This window comes from Prionailurus bengalensis, chromosome C1, assembly GCF_016509475.1.
Source record: "Prionailurus bengalensis isolate Pbe53 chromosome C1, Fcat_Pben_1.1_paternal_pri, whole genome shotgun sequence".
NCBI lineage: Eukaryota > Metazoa > Chordata > Mammalia > Carnivora > Felidae > Prionailurus > Prionailurus bengalensis.
Window position 1 is genome coordinate 192,142,950 of NC_057345.1, and position 20,711 is coordinate 192,163,660.

General features: G+C 38.8%; 1 protein-coding gene across 2 annotated transcripts in view; it reads left to right on the forward strand.

The window, feature by feature from the left end:
• The window catches only part of PARD3B (par-3 family cell polarity regulator beta), a 1,020,722-nt gene that overhangs the window by 811,052 nt on the left and 188,959 nt on the right, over nucleotides 1-20,711 (forward strand). For both annotated transcript variants that reach the window (XM_043577601.1, XM_043577602.1), the window contains exon 19: nucleotides 6,580-6,690. In XM_043577601.1, the coding sequence (XP_043433536.1) occupies nucleotides 6,580-6,690 (111 nt within the window). The remainder of the gene's footprint in view (nucleotides 1-6,579; nucleotides 6,691-20,711) is intronic.

The following is a 20,711-nucleotide window of genomic DNA, read 5'->3' on the forward strand; positions in this document are numbered from 1 at the left end:
CTTAGTCCCTAGCCCATTCATTTGGAGGACCCAAAGGCATACTGAAATAACCATGTTTAAAAGTGAACATTTTGGGGGCGCCTGGGTGGCTCAGTCACTTAAGCATCTGACTCTTGATTTTGGCTCAGATCATGATCTCATGGTTCATAAGATCAAGCCGCACATCAGGCTGTCTGCTGACAGTGTGGAGGCTGCTTCGGATTCTCTCTCTCCCTCCCTCTCTCTGCCCCTCCCCAGATCCTCTCTCTCTCTTTCTCAAAATAAATTTTTTAAGGTGAATTTTTGGTCCTTCTCCCTTGACCCACCACTTTCACATCATTGTCTTGTCTTCTCAGCAGCACCTTCTCCAGTCCAGACCACCACTGTCTTTTACCCACAGTCCTGAAGCAGTTGTAGCAGTCACCAGTTTGCTTTACTGCTTTACTGGATGCTTTTTCCTTCAGCAACCAGGATGATGTTTGAAAATGTGCATCACATAGTATCACTTCTGCTTAAAGTGACTTGGTGACCCCTCTACCAACTTGGTTACTCCTCTACCAACTCTTTAAATTTACCAGTTTATCCAGTTTCTCTTTGTCCCTTGAATTACCAAGACATGACCTGATGCCACTCTGAGACTCAACTCCAAGCCTCTCACACCTGCACTCTGTGGTCCTTGCCCTGTTTGCCATCTGAATCCTGTGTTAGTATCCCCTCTGCTCCCCTTGCTTAAGCTATTCTGCCCTCCTTTCACCACTTAGAATGCACCAGACCTTCCCCTCATTCCCTTTGTGTGTGCCGTGTCTTCCACCCATAAGGCTTATCTCCAATCTTTGCTTGTTTGGAAGCTCTCACCCATACAGCCTTCGTGTAAATGTCATTTCCCCACTGAAGACTTCCCCAACCAGTCTCCTATTATTATCTCTCCTAACACTCTTCATAGCACACAGCTTTTGTGGTTTTTTGTTTGTTTGTTTGTTTGTTTTGCAACTTAAAATTGCATATTTGTACTTGTTTGATGTCCAGCTCCTCCGTTAGAATGTAAATTCCATAGGGATAGTGTCTGGGTTTGTATCCCAATTCAACATCAGCCTATACTAAGCGCTTACAACAATGACTGACAGAGAGTATATATCTAATAAATATTTCTTAAACAAATGCATGAATGAAAGAAAAAAAGAAGACAGAAAGAAAGCCAGTTTTCCATAAAGCTGTTTCAAATAACCTCTTTATAGAAATGAACAGGGACAGGTGTTTTAAGCAAACTTATAATTCATGAAAGTCTAAATTTACATAAAGGGTATGTTGAAAGGTGATTTTTCCACTTTACAAAAAGATCCATCATAAGAGTCTTTAAACAGGCTTCCCAGGTACACAGAAAGTAAGATTTTATTGATGCAAACCATATGTTTGTACTGAATTCTTTAGGAAAATATCTTTTATATAAAGCAAAGTTGACCTATATGCAATTTCCTTAAGGCACCTAGCCCAAAATGGCCAACTCTCAAATTTCCTAGGTAATAGATAATGGGAGGCCTGGAATGCAGGGGATATTTGAAACCCTAGAATGCAAAGCAGTAATTTTAGCCATTTAGAGCTCTTGTGACTTTTCTCACAAAAATAACTAATAGTGAAATGAATCAATGTATTTGAACCTCCCCACCTCCTCTTTCTGTATGTCCATGAATGTAAGAAAGGCTTGAAAGTAACCCCCAAATAGGCTGACATGGAGAGAACAAGGCTTACACGATTCACCAAATTGATGCTTTTCTTCCAACCTCCCCCCTCCCAACCCACCCATCACCACTACCACTGATAATTAAGTTGTCTGATTGCAAAATTGGAAAAAAGAATTCAGTGTGCTAATAAATAAAAGCAATTAACTTCTCTGGGTCTCAATTTCCTCTTCTTAACAATGTGGGAGTCCTTTTGAAGATTACTGTTTTATAATTCTGTTCTTGAACCTACCCAAACTTTACAAAATAAGGTAATTTATGACTGTTTTCTCTGTCTAATGAAATAAATTTCACAGCTATTTCTGCTCTTCTTCTTGGGAATTTTAATAAATGATCATGAGGTTTAAATCAAAACATTTATATTATTTGTGGAATTGGTTATTTGACTGTTATTGATGGTTCTTGCTAAGAAGAAAATGCTTTGCAGAATTTACTTACAACTCACCTTTCTCAGACGTAGTCCACTATGGTGAAAACAAAGTAAGCTGTTTTTGAACTTCAATACAAGTGAAATATTTTAGGAACAGGAAGAAAAAACAATTCACTGGTTGTGGTAATAAAGATCAAGGTAGACTAGGGTATAGGTTAGTTTTTCCCTTCAAAAACAAGACTTCTTTCATCTCAGAAAATCCAAACCTTCAAATTCAGAAGAAATATTTGGAACATAGAAGAAAAGCATGCCTAATATCTTGAGTTTTTGGCAACATTTTTGCCCTCATCAACTTCCTGGAACACTATTCTATCCTCGCTCCCCACAATTTTGATTTTTTTGGCCCAATTTTACTATATTTGATGACATTTTGAGGGAAAATTATTTCTCTAAGTGATGTACAAAGGTATTCTCACATAAAGGAATTTAGAGTCATAATGTTGGTCCCTGAGACTCTTCTTCATGGGCATGAAAATGTAAAGAATGTACTCATGAAAATGCACGTTATTTATATAGCGCCTGCTTTGTAGGTTAAAGAGAGATCTTGAGTATGTCAACAAATCTCCCTTATACTTGGGAGTTAGTGATCTTTTATTTTGTCTGTATTTCTTTTTCTCTTCCCTAGTCTATAAATGATATTAGGTCATTTCTGCAGTGGGAAAGAATACGTTAGGAATAAGAAGGAGGACCAGGAAAAAAAAAGACTGGGGCTGATGGAGTGAAAATTCATAGCTGATTGACCCAAATCCCAAAACAAGACTGAATACAACAAAAGAATAGCAGTAGGAGCAAAGGCAGATAGTAAATGGCAGTGGGGAGAGAGAAGGTTCATGAGCAAGAATTTGCTAATTGAAATTGTAAATTGAAAAATTGTTTTAATTATTTATTTGTTTTGAGAGAGACAGGGAGAACAGCAGGATAGGGGCAGAGAGAAGGGGACAGAAGATCCAAAGTGGGCTCTGCACTTACAGCAGAGAGCCCGATGTGGGGCTTGAACGCCCGATGTGGGGCTCCAATGCCCGATATGGGGCTCGAACTCACAAACCATGAGATCATGACCTGAGCCAAAGTTGGATGCTTAACCAACTGAGCCACCCAGGCACCCCTAAATTGACATTTTCACAGAAGAGTCAAGACTTGGAGAGGCTTCTGGGGAAAACGGGGTGCTTTGAACTCTGATAACAACAGAAATACAGAGATTAGCAAGGAGGTCTTCCACTCGGTGCTGCCACTTGACCAACAACCTATGATTTGGATTGAAGCACAATCCTAAGAGAACAGATGTTTACCCATTTTTATGAAATTCTGAAGAAGACAGGAGTTTCAAGTTTATGAGTGGGGCCTTCATGTGATGAGATTCTGACTCACTGTGTGTGTTGGGAGGTTGGGGGATGGGGACAGGGGGTGGGATGGGCAGTCAGCCTGAACATGTGTAGAATCCTCAGGTTGCACAGATAGTTGGATGGCTACATAGATACATAGATGGGGTGAGCAAGGTAAAGATATACACACATTTACACACACAGAAGAAAAATTTGCAACTATTTAATAAGAAACAAAGAATAAATAGGATTTCCATAGTTTAACAAGAATCTTTTACTTCACTGAAGAATATATATACTTGAGTGACTTTTTTTCCTGGTTATTAGCAGAGTATCAAATTATTTTCCTTTTTTTTCACGTACATCATTACCAAAACCAAAGGAGATTGCTTCTAAAGAAAATCTGCTTGGGAAAATGCCTATTATTTAAGAATGTGTCCTAGTAATAACCATAGCTTTATTATTATTATTATTTCAGATGTGCAGTTTTATTTTAGTAAAAGTGGTAAGGAAGCACAATGCTCTTTTATTTTATTTTTTTAATTTTTTTAATGTTTATTTATTTTTGAGACAGAGAGAGACAGAGCATGAACAGGGGAGGGGCAGAGAGAGAGGGAGACACAGAATCTGAAATGGGCTCCAGGCTCTGAGCTGTCAGCACAGAGCCTGATGTGGGGCTCGAACTCATGGACTGTGAGATCATGACCTGAGCCGAAGTCGGACGCTTAACCGACTGAGCCACCCAGGCGCCCCAAACACAATGCTCTTTTAAAGTATCATAATTGCAGGAAACCCTAGTGCATTGTTAGTCCAAATGCAAACTGGTGCAGCCAATATGGAAAACAGCATGGAGGTTCCTTAAAAAATTGAAAAATGGAACTACACACACATGAAAAGATGCTCAACATCAGGGAAATGCAAACCAAAACCACAATGAGCTATCACCTCACCCCAGTCAGAATGGCTAAAATCAACAACACAAGAAACAACAGGTATTGGCAAGGATGTGGAGAAAAAGGAACACTTGTGCACCGTCGGTGGGAATGCAAACTGGTGCAGCCACTGTAGAAAACAGTGTGGATGTTCCTCAAAAAATTAAAAATAGAGCTACACTACAATCCAGCAATTTCACTACTAGGTGTTTACCCAAAGAACACAAAAATACTAATTCAAAGGGATACAGGTACCCTGCTGTTTATAGTAGTATTATCTACAATAGCTAAATTATGGAAATAGCCCAAGTGACTGTCGACGAATGAATAAAGAAGATGTGGTATATATATATATACCACACTATATATATATATATATATATATATATATATATATACACACACTATACACACACACATGTACACACACAGCCATAAAAAAGAATGAAATCTTGCCATTTGCAATGACATGGATGGAGCTAGAGGGTATTATGCTAAGTGAAATAAGTCAGAGAAAAACAAATACCATGTGATTTCACTCATGTGGAATTTAAGAAACAAAACAAACAAAGACCAAAAAAAAGAGAGAGAAAGGCCAACCAAGAAACAGACTCTTAACTATGGTCACCAGAGGGGAGGTGGATGAAGGTGGGTGAAATAGGTGATGGGGATGAAGGAGTGCATTTGCTGTGATGAGCACTGGATGTTGTATGGAATTGTTGAATCACTATATTGTGCATCTGAAACTAATACCGCACTGTATGTTAACTAACTGGAATTTACATAAAAGCTTTTAAAACATGGAACTACCTTATGATCCAGCAATTCTACTTCTGGGTATGCATCCAAAGGAATTGACTTCAGGATCCCACAGAAATATCTCTACCCCCATGTTCGTTGCAGCATTACTTAGAATAGCCAAGATATGGAAACATCTGAATTGTCCAGCAACAGGTGAATGGATTAAGAAGATGCAGTGTATATGTGTGTGTATATATGCATACACGTGCACATATATGTATATGTATATATGTGTGTATATATATATATACATATACATATACACACACACCTACGCACGCACACACACACACACACACATACATGTACACTATGGATCTGAAAAAAGAAAACTCAGAGAAACAGAACAGGGTGGTAGTTACCAGAGGTTGGGGAGAGGGGAAACTTGGGAGACACTGGTCAAAAGGTGAAACTTTCTGTTATAAGATTAGCAAGTTTGGGATCTAATGGACAGCATGGTGATCACAGCTAATACTAACGATCTAATGTTACCAAGAGAGTAGATCTTAAGTACTCTCACAACAAAAAAAAAAAACTGTAACTGTGTGATGGGATGAAAGTGGTAGCCAGTACTGTGGTGGCAATCATTTTGCAACTTAGAAATATACCAAATCAGCAGTTGTGTACATTAAACTTACACAATGTTATGCGTCAATCATGTCTCAATGAAGCTGGAGGAAAAGAAATAAGGTATCATACTTGCCACTGTGCCAAAATTAGCTACAAATATGCCAGGCATCAAGGGGACTGAGAGCACACTAACACTGGGCTGATTTAGGAAGACTGGGGCTACATCCACAGCGTGAATGTAGCACAAAGGAGACCGTGCAGTAAAGGAGACAACCCAAGTTCTAATCCCGGGCCTTCCCCGGATTTATTGGGTGGCCAAGGCCCAAGGGCTCATTTGCAAAATGACAGCAGTCAACTAGGCGTTTGGCAAAGTCCCTTGAAGCACCATCATTATCTCTTCCCAGGAGTTTCAACTTTAAATGTCAAGGCCACTTGGGGCTCTGAAGGCCTGGTTAGGAGTTCGGTCAGTTTTGAGTTATATATTAATGATAACCTTTCAGTTCTAAAATTTCTAGTGAATTCACAGTTTGAGATGTTTAGTCTTTAACCACATGACTCTATGCATGCTGCACCATCAATATCTCAGTGGAAAGATGGAAGGAAGGAAGGACGAGAAGGAAAGGAGAGGGATTTAGTGACTATTACTTTTCCGCTTTCAGGATCTTATTTTACTTCCATTTTATGCAAAATGATCTTGTGCTACTTAGAATAAAGAATTACAGTTTGATGAGTTCATCTCATAAATATTTTTAATTTACCACCAAAAGAACATGGTTAGCGTTAACATCTTCGGCTTCGTGTGTTTCTAGATTTGGAAAGAAGAAAGATGAGAAGGGAGGCAAGGCTGAGCAGAAGGGCACTCGGAAGCATGGCAGCCTGAGGGAAGAGGAGCTGGAAAAAATGAAAGAAGAACGAGAAAGGTGAGCAGAAATGCTGAGCCCCTGATTTTGTTTGGGTCCATGGCCTGTGTTTAACTTGATTATTGCATCAGTCAGCTGGAGACATTTTATTTCAAGAAGCATAGAGTTGAATACAAAAGCAAAGGTACCTGACGTAAAAGGAACCTGCCTTTCTGGGGAATTTTTAGCACATTTGGAGAAGAAATTAACTTTATGTTTTTATTATATCAGTACTTACAATTCCAAGATATCCTACCCCGGTTTTGACTATATCAATGTATATTTTTCCTATGGTTTAAACAATGAGGTTTTTTTTCCTAATAAAAAGGTCATTTTGATGTTGATGTTTAGAACTATCAAATTTCCATAGTCTGTTCCTAATTTTTGTCAAGCTGTTGTATGCCTTCTTAATTTTATTCTGCTAAATCCATTTGGGTGGTGTAATTTGAGAAGCGCATGTCCTTCATTTTTAAAAAGCCAGTGTCTTTTATTAGGCTATCAGCAAGTTGCAAAGTATGTTGCCCATCTGTTAAAGGGCCGGTTTCGTTTACTGAAATAATGACAGTTTGCAAGGACTGAATTCTCCTGTTTGAGGAGCTTAATGTTCCATTTGGACAAGAGGCCCTTCACTTATCTTTGAGGTTAACTCTACACTTACCGCACGTTGATGTGTAAATGTCTGATTTTGAAACATGTAATTGAATATTCATGTTTCTCCTGAAAATTCTTCACCTGCACAACTAAATGGATCTTGGAGAAAGACGGAGATTATGACAAAACTAGCATATCATTTTAAGCACTTGATTCTGACTCCATCATGCATGAAGTCAGATTTGTCCAGCTTGTCACTCGCTTATTAGTAACAGTAGTCCTTGTAGTTTTTAGAGTCAGTTCTTGTACTTATTTTAATACTCTAGTAACGTGTACTAAGAAAATCATACTTCTATATCGTCCTTTCTAGCACAGAGCAGGCTGAATACCTACTGTTAACCTTTGACTTCTGTCTTGTAGTCTATTCCCATTGATAAAAGCTAACTTTATCAATAGCGAGGAAAGAAGCCCTATTTGGTCCTTTCTCATGTGAAAGTGGTTGATAAGCTGACTTCCAGGGTCAGCATGCAGGTAAAAGGAAATCAAGTGCTTTATATTGTTGCTGACTATTCACCTGACAGAGCTACCCCCAAAACTGGAATGACGAATTCTCCATCATAGTCCAAGATTCAGTAATCCTGTAACATAAAATGTAATGCAGGCTAAGATTTTAATGTGTATATTGGCAAAGACATCGATGTGGTGCGTCCACATCATAGATCTTTGCTGCTCCCCTGACTTCACTGACTGAGACACCATATCCTTGCCTCGTCTTCAGGAAACGGAGCTGTTTGCTAGAATTCAGACTTCACATTTTTTTGTAGCTCAATACTTGCTCGGGGTTGGGAGGGTTTACTCTTAGTAGCAAGGGAAATGTGTGCCAGCTAGAAAATTGATAACCCATAAAATTAGGTGGGTTGTCTTTAAGCAAGAGTTCATTTCCTTTCTGGTTTTGCCTTTAGGAAGCAGGTGCCTGAGGGAGTTTTGTTCTTAAAAGCAGGGCTGTAAATTCACCTCAGCTGGCTATATAGGCTTCAGGTCCAATTTTCTTAAAATATGTTTGGTCAAAACATTGAAAGAACTCTACTATTAGCCTCCACTTAGGCCAATTCCCACACATGAACACATAAAACACATCTGATATGGGTTTCCTAGAGACAACATTGTCTCAATCTTGTGTGAGGGGAAGAAGTTGGAGGAGTTGCTTTTATGGTTGGGTGCTGTAGAGTTAATGACCGAGGGCATTTCAACCGCGCAGGAGCTGAGGGCCACAGAGGGTGGTGGTGGTGGCTGAACATTTGGCATTGCTCCCAAACCTTGAGTCCCATTTCTTGGCTCTCCATCATCCATAAGAAACCAATTCACAACCCTTAAAGAACTCAGTGAGTGTATTACTCTTTGTGACATGGCCACTGAAAAAAAAAATAGAATATAATAAGAAACAGTGTATGAAAGTTCACAAAGTTGTCTTTTTTTCTAATGCCTTTGCAATTTGTTACCTTAAGATGATTCGAGCTGCCCTATTGCTTATTTGGTTCATCCTAGCTGTCATAGATACAATAGCTTTTCATTAACATATCCCTTCTTCGAAGGATTTAAAGCACTTAAATAAAATATATATTGTGCAGTGCTGGAGCCAGCTTGTATCAGCTTGTGATTTTTAAACTTTCAGGAATTTTGTGAGCTCGTCATTAAGCCATTAGTAGTTTGAAATTGTTCATGGTGGGAGTATTTACACCACAGAAATTGGCAAATGCAATAAGTTGGGCTTGCTTTCTCAAAGAGCCAGTTAATCAGCATACCCCTGAGGGTTTATACCAACTCTATTTAGTGTATAACCAGGAAGAAATTGTCCAAAGTGGAGCATAAATTTAAAAATATTCATCCAAATCAAACCATGTGACTTCTTCTAGCTGTGTTTCTCAAAGTGTAGTTCGTAGACCACTTGATGAAAATGAATCACGTGGGGAGTGTGTTAAAGATGTTTGAGTCCCATACCAGATTTACAGAATCAGAATCTTTGGAGTTAGAGCTCAGGCATCTGTATTTGAGAGGTAAGCTCAGTGTGATTCTTCAGCATTCTAAAGTCTGAGAACCACTAACTTGAAGGGACAGGATTTGGTTGGAACATTAAACTATCCTTATCCTATGAGAAAGGATGTGCAGAGGTTGTTTGGTTTTTTTTCCCCCCCAAGAGGACTGAATAAGCCAGTCTTAAAGTATTGTCATCTTTTCTTATGGGTCCTCTTTGAAGCATTCTACCTTACTGGCATATTTTTTTGGCAACAAAAGAAAAACACTCGCCAGTGCTCACTCACCCAAGAGAATATGGATTGCTTACCCCCAGTACCACCCACGCACACAAAACTTACAAAAATTGCATGAAGAAAATTATGGAGGCATAAAAAAAGCGTTAAGAAAACTAATATGATCATGCCTAATTCTACAACCACTATTAATATTTTGTGATCTTTTTTCCTATGTATGTATTTTCTTTTAAACTTGATATCTATGCTGCATATATAATATCCCACTTTTTCCACAGCATTATATTGTGAGCATTTCCCCATGTCATTAATGTGTTGAAAATATGCCATTTTGATGACTCTCTAATAGTCTGTGAGAGCAGTATACCATAACTTATTTATCTTCTATTGTCAAACATTTAGTCTGTTTCCATTTTTCTCTCTTCCAAATCATACTTTGATGAGCATGCAGATACAAAAGTCCTTGTAGATGACCTCTTAAATGATATAATTCCTGTTCAATTTCCTTGTAACTATTTTACCCAATGATTAATTTAATGTCAACTCTAAATTTTAGGATTATATTATCCCTCTTCACTCTCCTCATTATTTTTCTTATGATTTCCATATCTCATTTCAACATATCCACATATTTAATTCCTGATAAGGAATTATTTTGGTGCTATATATGAATAGCCCATTCATAATTATAGCTATGAAAAGGTTAAAAAAAAAAAGCCATAACAGGTGGACTCCAATTATAAGATTACATTGGAGGAATGCAGAATCCAGAACAGTGGTTCTCAGTTAAGGAGGGACACTGTTACTCCCAGTGAAACATTTGGCTGTATATGGAGACATTTTTGATTGTTACGGCTTCTAGGGAGGGAGGGGCATGATAAGGGGGTTGCTACAGCCAGGTGCTGGGTAGAGACCGGGAATGCAGCCAGACGTTCTACAATGCTCAAGGCAGCCCTGCTCCCTAACAATAAGTTCTCTGCCTCAAACTGTCAATCGTGTGTAGGCTGAAAACCCTGTTCTAACCTCTGGACTTTACAAGTAAGGGCACTCTCCTGGACATTAGAATTTCCTTGTCTCATGTTTTCCTGTGGCTAACACAGAGAAATGTACACCACATGACATAACCCTAGAAGGATTAGTAGCTATTTGAGGAATTGTACCCAAAGATTGCTAATGAGTATTTCCATCAATATAAACTTGCAAGACAAAGTTTTTCTTCAAAATTTATTTTTTAACTCTGGCCCGCTGAGCATTGGCATCAATGCTGGTGATCAGATTGTGAATGCCAAGAAGCTGCAGGGGTTGATAATGTATATTGAGGACACAATCGTCTGGAACAATGGACTGAATCAAACATAAAAAAAAACTTAATTGGAGTAAGTGTAAAGTCTCGATTTTAGGCCCCAAAACAAACTGTACAAACACATGTGGAAGGTTTGACTTAATACCAAATATATGAAAGAAATTGCCTGATGGTTTTAGTTGAGGGCAAGTTTAGCATGAGTCAACATGAGGATATGCCTGCCAAAAACTTAATCCAGTCCTAGGCTGCATTACTGGAAGTTCATGTGCAAAATGAAGGAAGAAACAATAATTCTTGTTCTACACTACTCAGATCACACTTGGAATATCCCATTGCCTCTCTCACACACAGAATAACAGCAACTAAATCATATCTTTTGAAAAATGGTGAAGGACTGGGGAATACATAGCCTGCAGAGATAAGACTTAGTTGATTTCACAGGATCAAAGAACTTTCACATAAAAGAGGAATTAAATGTATTTTATAGCATCCGTTCTATCCTCTCTTTCTCTCTGCTTATTCATCCATTCATTTATTTTCTTGAGGATACTAATGGATAATCATCATTTCAAGAGAGGTAGTCTTGAGTTTAATAGAAGGGAAAACATCCTAACAATTCGAGTGTCACATGAGACAGTAAGTTTGTTGACACTGAAAATGTCTAATAAGCTGATGATTATGATGAGAAAGGATTAGTGCATCAGGCAAGTATTGGACTATATCAGAGTTTTATAAACTTCAGTCATTGATATAGTACTTTCATTATCCTTTTTATATTCATATATTCAAGTAGGTAAAATATATAGATGCAAAACTATGTAAGTTAATATATCTACATTAAGCCACATAGTGTCTGAAATCATATTGTGTATCATTAATGCTGCATTCGTCCTTAGGTGATTTCTGTGGATTTACCCAGATCATAGGGTCTGAGAAATAAATACATAAATACATCCACGTATAGAAACATTTGCTTTGAATTTCCTAGAGTAGCCTTTCTTGAGCTTGCCATAGCATTGGTTCAAGGCAGTGTTTGCACTATTCTTACCTGAGTGGATAAGCCCAAATTTCTTGCTCAAAGTTGTGTGTGAGGATTTTCTTAGTCTCGTATCTGACTTTCTGAGCTCAGAACAGGTCCTCTCCTGATACAAGTCAAACAGTCCATTGCAGTGAAGCCCTGTTTTACATAAACTCATCATTTTGTTCATGCTTCGGTGAGATTGGCCATAATAAAACATAAGTTCAAAATACCGGTATCCGTTGCTGGAAGGATGAATCCAATATTATATCCAATGATTATTTCCCCTAGAATTTTTTAATCAAGCTAAATTAAATTAACATTTTCCAAACATTCTGATTATATGGTGAGCCGAAAGCAAGAGATTGTCTTCACAAACCAGTAAACATATTTTTGATGTTTCATTCTAAGACGTTAACTTACGTCTGTAACCTTCTCCAAAGTGTGAAATGAACCAGGCTCGTGGACCTACAAAGTACCTAACTACATGCGTGTTGCACTTGTATTGTTAATACCTTCTCAAAAGTCAGGTGGAGTTTGGTTAAGGAAAAATATGTCCCCCTCATTTATTTAGGATTATCGTACTGGGGGGAAAGTCTCCATTGACACCAAAAGGCTGTCTTCAATTAAAGTCCCATATTACTGACCCTGAAATGAAATTTCACTAAATGAAATCTCTTCCTGAAGGGGGGCACAGTTTAACAACATATGGGTTTGTGCTGTAAGATCTTCTCTTAGTCTTATACCATGTCAGGGTTTCCTTTGCAAGGGAGCTCATTTACTGTGTTAATGAAACATTGTTTTTGCAGATCTTATTAGAATCTTAGCAGGATAAATGAGGAGATGAGGGGCAAAGAGGCAGCTCCCCCAGCTTCAGGGTTGAGAAGCATGAAAACATATGGCCCTTGTTTTCAACAACCGGCCTGAACGGAATGCCTAAGTGAGAGTGAAGCTAAGATTTAGGAAAGCTGATCAGTTTCAGCGGCTGAATTCAGGGCTCTTAGTTTTCTTTCCTTTAGGAAGCCTTCCAAGAGCTCCAGAGGCTTCTCTTTTGCCTTATCAACTGAGCTGCTTGTGGCCTATTCCCTTAGTTTAAATCAATACATGTGTTTTTGATATTTGGCAAACCAAGATTTAATTATGCAGCTGCAAGTTCCCCACATAAACGAAATTCATCTTAGAGAAATAAAAACATTCAGAAACCATTTATAGTTTCAGAATACAAGTGGGTGAAAATCTATTCCCAACCTCTCAGCATTTTATTTAATTATGGGAGATTTTTATGTTACTGGAAATTGAAATGAAAACCAGAATAAGGCTAGAGTGTATCCAATATTTGTTCATACTGAAAAGTGAGGATGCTTACTGTATTCTAAGAAGGACAAGGAAAGTATATTCTGAAATAATATTTTAGCTGTAGCCTGCATAAATGTGGCACTCTGAAATACATACAGCGACAAATAGAATTGATAGGATTGTGTCATTATTGTATCCTAAAAAGAGTGCGTATTTTGTTAAAGAATCAGAGGGTTGTTTTCTTTAATTTGCCAAGAGACTCTCTATAATTAATTATTTACTGAACTTAAACTTTGGCACTATTTAAACTGTTGAAAACACCCATGTTTTGGCATGATTACATACAAATGATTAATTCAGCATGGTTTCACTCCTCACTGAATATCCCTGTCTTTTGCAGTAGAATTTGCTAGGTCCTGTGGTGTGGGCAAAATAAAATGTTGGAATGGTTCCCGGTCTTAATAGTCCCAATTTATTATTACCACTGAACCCTCGTCAGATCATGGACTGGATTAGATCCCAGTTTTTCAAAATGCCCCAATTTATGGCTCCCTTAGAATCCTGATAAAAATGTGTATTTGAATAAGGCTTTGGTTGGCTAAAAGAGATCCAGTTAATTACTTTTAGATTCTTATTAGATCATCACTGCATGGAAGTTAAGAAAAATATGACTAGATGGTGTTTCCCAGGACAAGGTCAGGGTCTCATTTTAGGCTGACAGAAAGAAGATGTCAGATTTTTGTTTTTCATAGCACTAACCATCATGGTGAATGAAAAGATATTTGCCATATCCCAGTAATTACTATTGATGCTTGTGTTAGGGTAAGAATTGCCTTTTTTCCTAGAATAAGAGTTAAAAGCAGAGGAGATGGGGCAGAGAGAGGGAAGACACCCCTACCACACCTCATTCAGAGTTCATCTTCCAAGATTTACCTTTTACTTTGAGGGGCGAAAGAGTGAGACACAGGGGAAAGGCAGGTGTCTTTAATCTCCGTACATTTATTTGCTCTTTGTAACATTTGTCTTCTCAGAATGCTTGTGGTCACCAGCAAAATTTGGCCCATTACTATATTCCAATAGACGAGATAGGAACACCTACATCTGATGCCATGCCAGCATTTTTTATGAGCCAAAATCCTTTTATGGAATTAGAATCAATGTTAGAAGTGCTGTATTAGCAACTACTTGTCAGCTGAGCCGGATTAATACGTAAAATGAATCACTTGACTGGCATCCTTTCCAATAGTCATTTAGACAAACTTCTAAGATTAAAGTACACCAGCTCTTTTAAAAAGTGTTTTAAAAGGATACTCCTATATTCAAACACCCTGAAGTGATGTATTATATTATTGCATTCAATTGTGGTGCTGTTGAAATACATTCAGACAAGGAATTATACTAAACTACCCACAGTGATCTCATAGAAATGTTTAGAATGCCTAATCTGATAAACACTTGGGAAGAAGCTCTAAATTCTGTTGATCTGGATATTTGGCTTTAGTATACACATAAAAACATATTCAACATAATAAACAAACTTTGATACTTCACTGGATTTATGCCAATCAGAGATACAGATGTATTTGTTTCCGTGGAGGTTGTGTAGAGTGGAGGTGGAACTTGAGGAGAGAGAGCTTTTTTTTTTCTTTTATTTTTGAGCGTGAGGGAGAGGGGGTGCAGAGAGAGAGGGAGAGAGAGAGAGAGAGAGAGAGAGAGAAAATCTCAAGCAGGCTCCCACCCCCAGTGCAGAGTCTGAAGCAGGGCTCAATTCCATGACCCTGGGATCATAGATTCCATGAGCCTGGGATCATAGCGTGAGCAGAAATCAAGAGTGGGTACTCAACCGACTAAGCCACCCAGGAGTCCCTGGGGAGAGCATTTTCCGCAAAAGGTTTGTTGACTGTGACTGGGTGGAAGGCCATTGGGTGGCTAGAACTTAGGAATGAGGGTTAAGTTTCCATTGTATTAGTTGTTTTCATGGGGGCTTTGCATTACCCACTTTGAGGATGTATTCCTAAAGTCCCTCTTCTTATCATCATGAAATGAAATGAAAGTAATAATACTTGAAGACCTCGGTTTTATGCATGTTGTCTGAATAAAATCCTTTTCAACTGCTCAGTTTTGTTTTGTTTTTCAAAGAAAAAAAATGAATGAATAAATAAAAGTTAAGTGAATCCAGAATATTTACTGTGGACCAGTCTGGTGCTGGACAGTATACAAGTAAAGTTAATTCTCTAAAAGTGCTCTGAAAAACGTGAACAAATAAAACTCATAAATCAAATAGCATTTTCCATAATTTCTAAGGTATCTCGTCTTTATTTCATATTTGGACATATGCTATGTTGTATCCTGCTTTGGAAAGCATCCATGACAATACATCCGCTCTGGAGCCCAGGATTAGTCATTGTTCACGTAGGCTGGTAAATTGTGCAAGTAGAAAAGATACTCAACCTATTATCTTCCAGAATCTGCTTCCCCCTCCCCCCTCACATTCTTTAGGTAGATATCCTAAACTCGGCCTGTGACTCGCAAACACCAAACTTTAAAAATGCTTTTCCAGGGCATCTGGGTGGCTCAGTCGGTTAAGCATCTGACTTCGGTTCAGGTCATGATCTCACAGATCATGAGTTTGAGCCCTGCATCGGGCTCTGTGCTGACAACTCAGAGCCTGGAGCCTGCTTCGGATTCTGTGTCCCACTCCCCCCACCTTTCTCTCTGACCCTCCTCTGCTCATGCTCTCTCTCTTTCTCAAAAATAAAAAACATTAATATATATTAACATTAATATATATATGCTATTCCAAATTTCCTGGGAAGATTGTTTGCTTTGATTTGTTTGTTCGTTTGTTTATAACAAAGGTTTTCAACTGGCAGTGATTTTTCCCCCCAGGGGCATTTGATAATATCTAAAGTCATTTCTAGTTGTGCCCTAGCAGGGAGGTGCCACTGCAATCTGGTAGGTAGAAAACAAAGATGTTTCTCACCATCCTACAATACACGGGACAGTCCCCTACAATAAAGAATTATTCAGCCCCAAATGTCAGCTGTGCCCAAGTTGAGAAATCCTGTTTTAGATAAACAGATAATTAAACCCTGTTTTAGATAAACAGATAATTAGATAACATGGATGTATAGATATAAATCTGCTATGGATACTCGGTATATCTGTGGTTGGGCCTGAGGATGTGTATTTTAAAACCATTTCTCAAGTGATTGTTGTTTATAGCCATGTTGGAGACCAACTGGCCTAGGTGATAGCCCAGGGGAGGTATGTGGCCAAGTGGAAAGATTAGAAGACCCAGGACTGGGCCAACCTGGGTCAAAGTCCTGACTGAATGAACACGCTCTCAAGCTACTTAACTACTTTAAGCCTCTGTGTTCTGATCTGTTAAATGAGAACTCTGTCTCTCAGACTTTTGTAAAAAGCAATATTTACGAAGCAAGTGCCCGGTTCACTGTAGGTGCTCAGGGTCAGCTCTGAGGATTACAGACCCCAGATAATCCATTCAGTAATCTTTGGGGGCCCAGAGCACTCAGACACACCATCTGTGAAAGTAGCTGAAATTGGATATTGCCATGATGAAGAAGGCCAACTTGAATTCAGACTTTGCCCAGCTGGGCCTCAGGCCAGATACTTCCATTCAAGAAGCTTCTCCTCATTTCTTATTGATCACTGGTTGGAAGTTGCTCCTCAAGCCTAGTAAGCTTGGCATGAGATAGCTGCACAGGAGCGAGAGAGTGCTGGCTGCAGCCGGGGCTTGGCAGCCATAGAAACAAATTCAGGGCGGAGGGGCACAAATAGCTCGAGTAGCTGCCGGCCCCTCCAAGTCCACAAGGCCTGTGACAAGAGAACACTTGTAACCGCAGTCATTAAATTTGCAAAATCCTCACATTTGCATTCCTGTTACATGTATTGCATTGAGGGGTGGGGCATAACTCTTGTCTGCTAATATTTAGCATCCAGTCTAGAGTGGAAGCAGAACAAATGTGTCCGTTGCTTCCCCGTCCACTCTCGCCCACCTGCCTGCCCTTGCTCTGTAATTTAATTACTTAATGACTTCACAGTGCATGTGAATTGACTTCGGATTGATGTCCAAAGGAATCTGACCCCTTTCCCAGGCTCAAACTCCTGCCTCATTCTGCTTTGTGCCCTTTGTTCGATTTTAGTATTGAGAATTAAAGAGGTTGAAGTGGTTTCGGCTATGGCACAAAAGTTTGCTTTTCCAAGAGGTCACTTGAAAAGAACATTTTTTTTTTTAATAACAGTAATAACAATTGGCTGTTTAGAATAGAAATAGTAAGTATTCATGTTTTTGGAGGAACTTAAATAATATTTTGTGAAATCTTGGTATCTTGAAGCAGAGATTGTTAAATGTGACAGGATGGAGAAAGTGGATTCATAATAATAGCTTTGATCATTCCTCTCTCCAGAATTTTCAATGGCCCTCTATTGCGTACTACATACAGTCCAAACTCGTTGGCTGATATCTGACGATAGCCTAGCTTTCCAGTCATACTTTGTAGTCCTGGTCCAGATGGCCCACATACTCCACCACTCTAGAATGCTCACTCTTTTTGAGATGACCATAGCCCTTTCCCATCTCTGTGTCATTCCTAATATGGTTTCCCTGGTCCTTATTTGTCTACCCTCCCCCCCTGCCTCAGTTGGTCCAAATCAATGGAAAGTCAGTGAAACCTCACTTCTTCCATTACACCTTCCCAAACTACCTGGGTTGGAAGAAAAGTTTTCCACTAGATAACCTGGGTTAAGTAACTTATTTGCCAATCTTTAGTTTTGTTGACTGCAAAATGGCTGTATAGCCATTGTAGCATCATAAGAGTGTTGTGAAGAATCAACAAGACGCTGAAGCGAAGCATTCAGAGTAGTGCCAGGCACAGAGACATTCAATAAATGGTGAACCTGCCATTTTTCTCAGAGACGGTGTTTAGTTGAAAGAGAATGAGTATTAATATCAAATAGCAGTGGATTCAAAGTCTGATTCTTTTCTGTACTAGCTGTGTGACTGTGCATATTTTGCCAAACCTTTTGAACCTCAGCTTTCTCATTTGGAAAACTTTTTTTAAAAAGGGAAAATAATGTCTAGTTTCAGAGCGCCTGTGAAATTTACATATGACGAAATACTTAAAACATCTAGAGCAGTACTTGGCACATGGTAGACACCCATTGTTCTTATTGTTGTTCCTTTGCTGCACTGAATTGTAGATGTTTGTGATTACAAACATGCCCTCTCTCCCTTACTAGCTTGTGATTTCCTGGAGTCAAGGACCACGTCATAACCATTTTTCTATTTCTCCCGGCATCTAATAAATTATGTTTCACAGAGTAGGCACTCAATAAGCAATTGTTGAATAATGGATGAATGAATGAATGAGCTGTACTGATTTTAATTTTATTTTTCAAGTGAATAATTGCTAGAATGGAACCAACAGGCAGGATAGGCTACATCAATGGCCAACAAAGCTATATAGTGAGCAAAATAAGACTTTCCCCTGAGCTATGAAATGGCGTCAAGGAGCATGAGGTCATTTGTAACTGGCAGTAGAACAGTGGAAATGGATCACTGAGGCACAGTGGCCAGCCCATCAGGACTATCAGCACCTGTTTCCGCATCACTGAACCAGGTCCTGAGAGACAAGCGAGTAAGAGAAAGTGAATGAAATCCATCCATTCCACAAACAAATGAAAATGCTATGGACCTAGAGAGTTTGGGTTTTTTTTTTTTTTTTAATTGGGCTTCTGTCCCCATCCTCTTCCAGTGGCTTCAATTCAACCAGTCGAAAATATTTTTAAGTACCATTCATTTCAGCCTTCGGAAATGAAAGATTTGCCTTTCATTCATTCAAACACCAAATTGGAGTGTGTAGATGAGAGACACTGTCCTTGGCTTATTCTCCATCAAAGGAGGATCTTTTCTGTGCTGCATGTGGAGCCGATTCAATCAGGATTCACGGAGCAGATTATATTTCAGGGGCAAGCATAAAAAACTGTAATGGAAATAGAGGTTCATGAAAAATGACAACAGCCATTTGTAATATACCAGATGCCATAGAGCTACTCTCTCAGGGAGGCAGTATTACTAAAATCCTAGTCCGTAATTAGGAGTCCACATTGCCATTAAATTAGTGTCTTTATCTTACAAGATAATTCCTTATTATATACTCTCCTGCAATTTCGTGGGGTTTTTTTCCCTTGTCTAGATCCTAACTCTCATGAGGCATAGATTGCAACTTCTCCTTGTTTTATTTCCTACATCTCAGTAGAGAGAAGATATTTAGTGCAATCGTGAGTTGACTTAAAAGTGTAAAATAATATCAGGTTTACGGGGCGCCTGGGTGGCTCAGTCGGTTGGGAGACTGACTTTGGCTCAGGGCATGATCTCGAGGTCCGTGAGTTCTAGCCCCACATTGGGCTCTGTGCTGACAGCTCAGAGCCTTGAGCCTGTTTCAGATTCTGTGTCTCCCTCTCTCTCTGACCTTCCCCCATTCATTCTCTGTCTCTCTCTGTCTCTAAAATGAATAAATGTTAAAAAATAAAAAATAAAAAAAAATAATACCAGGTGTAAAATAAGTTACTTATGTAATTTTAAAAATTGATAAACTCGGGGCGCCTGGGTGGCACAGCCGGTTAAGCGTCCGACTTCAGCCATGTCACGATCTCGCGGTCCGGGAGTTCGAGCCCCGCGTCGGGCTCTGGGCTGATGGCTCAGAGCCTGGAGCCTGTTTCCGATTCTGTGTCTCCCTCTCTCTCTGCCCCTCCCCCATTCATTCTCTGTCTCTCTCTGTCCCAAAAATTAAAAAAATAAATAAATAAATTTAAAAAAAATTGATAAACTCATAATAATCAGCGGGAAAATAATTAGTAAATATGTATTAAAATGTCTTGCCTAAAATTCTTGCCTGCTTTTGAAAGTATAGTGCTCTGTTTAAAAATTACCCTGATTATAGGCGCACCTGTGTGGCTCAGTCAGTTGAGTGTCTGACTCTTGATTTCAGCTCAGGTCATGACCACAGGGTCGTGGGATCAAGTCCTGCATTAGGTTCTACACTGAGCATGGAACCTGCTTAATATTCTTTCTCTCTCTCTCTCTCTCTCTCTCTCTCTCTCTCTCTCTGTCTTTTTCTCTCTCCCTCTGCCCCTCTCCCCTGCTTGTACTCTCTCTCTCTAAAAATAAAACAAAAAAATTTTAATTACACTGATTATAATAATAAGCACCAGATTTGAAAAGTAAAGAACAAAAGTGTAGATAAGGAGTTGCTTGGACAAATCATTTTTTTAAATAACAGTGAACTCTATTATTGACAGTATCAACAGCTAATTAAAAATTCTATTAGTGAAGATGTAAAAGATGGCACATTTCCAATTCAGATAGACACTAAGGACACAGACATAATTGATATTTGTTCAATAATCCTAAAATGTTTCACAGTCTCTAATAGAAGCTATGATGGCCAGAGAAAGTTTCAAGTGCTAAAAAACATAGATTCCAGGCACTTAAAAATATTTTCAGATCAAATAATATGTCTTTGCAAAAAAAAAAAAAAAGTAT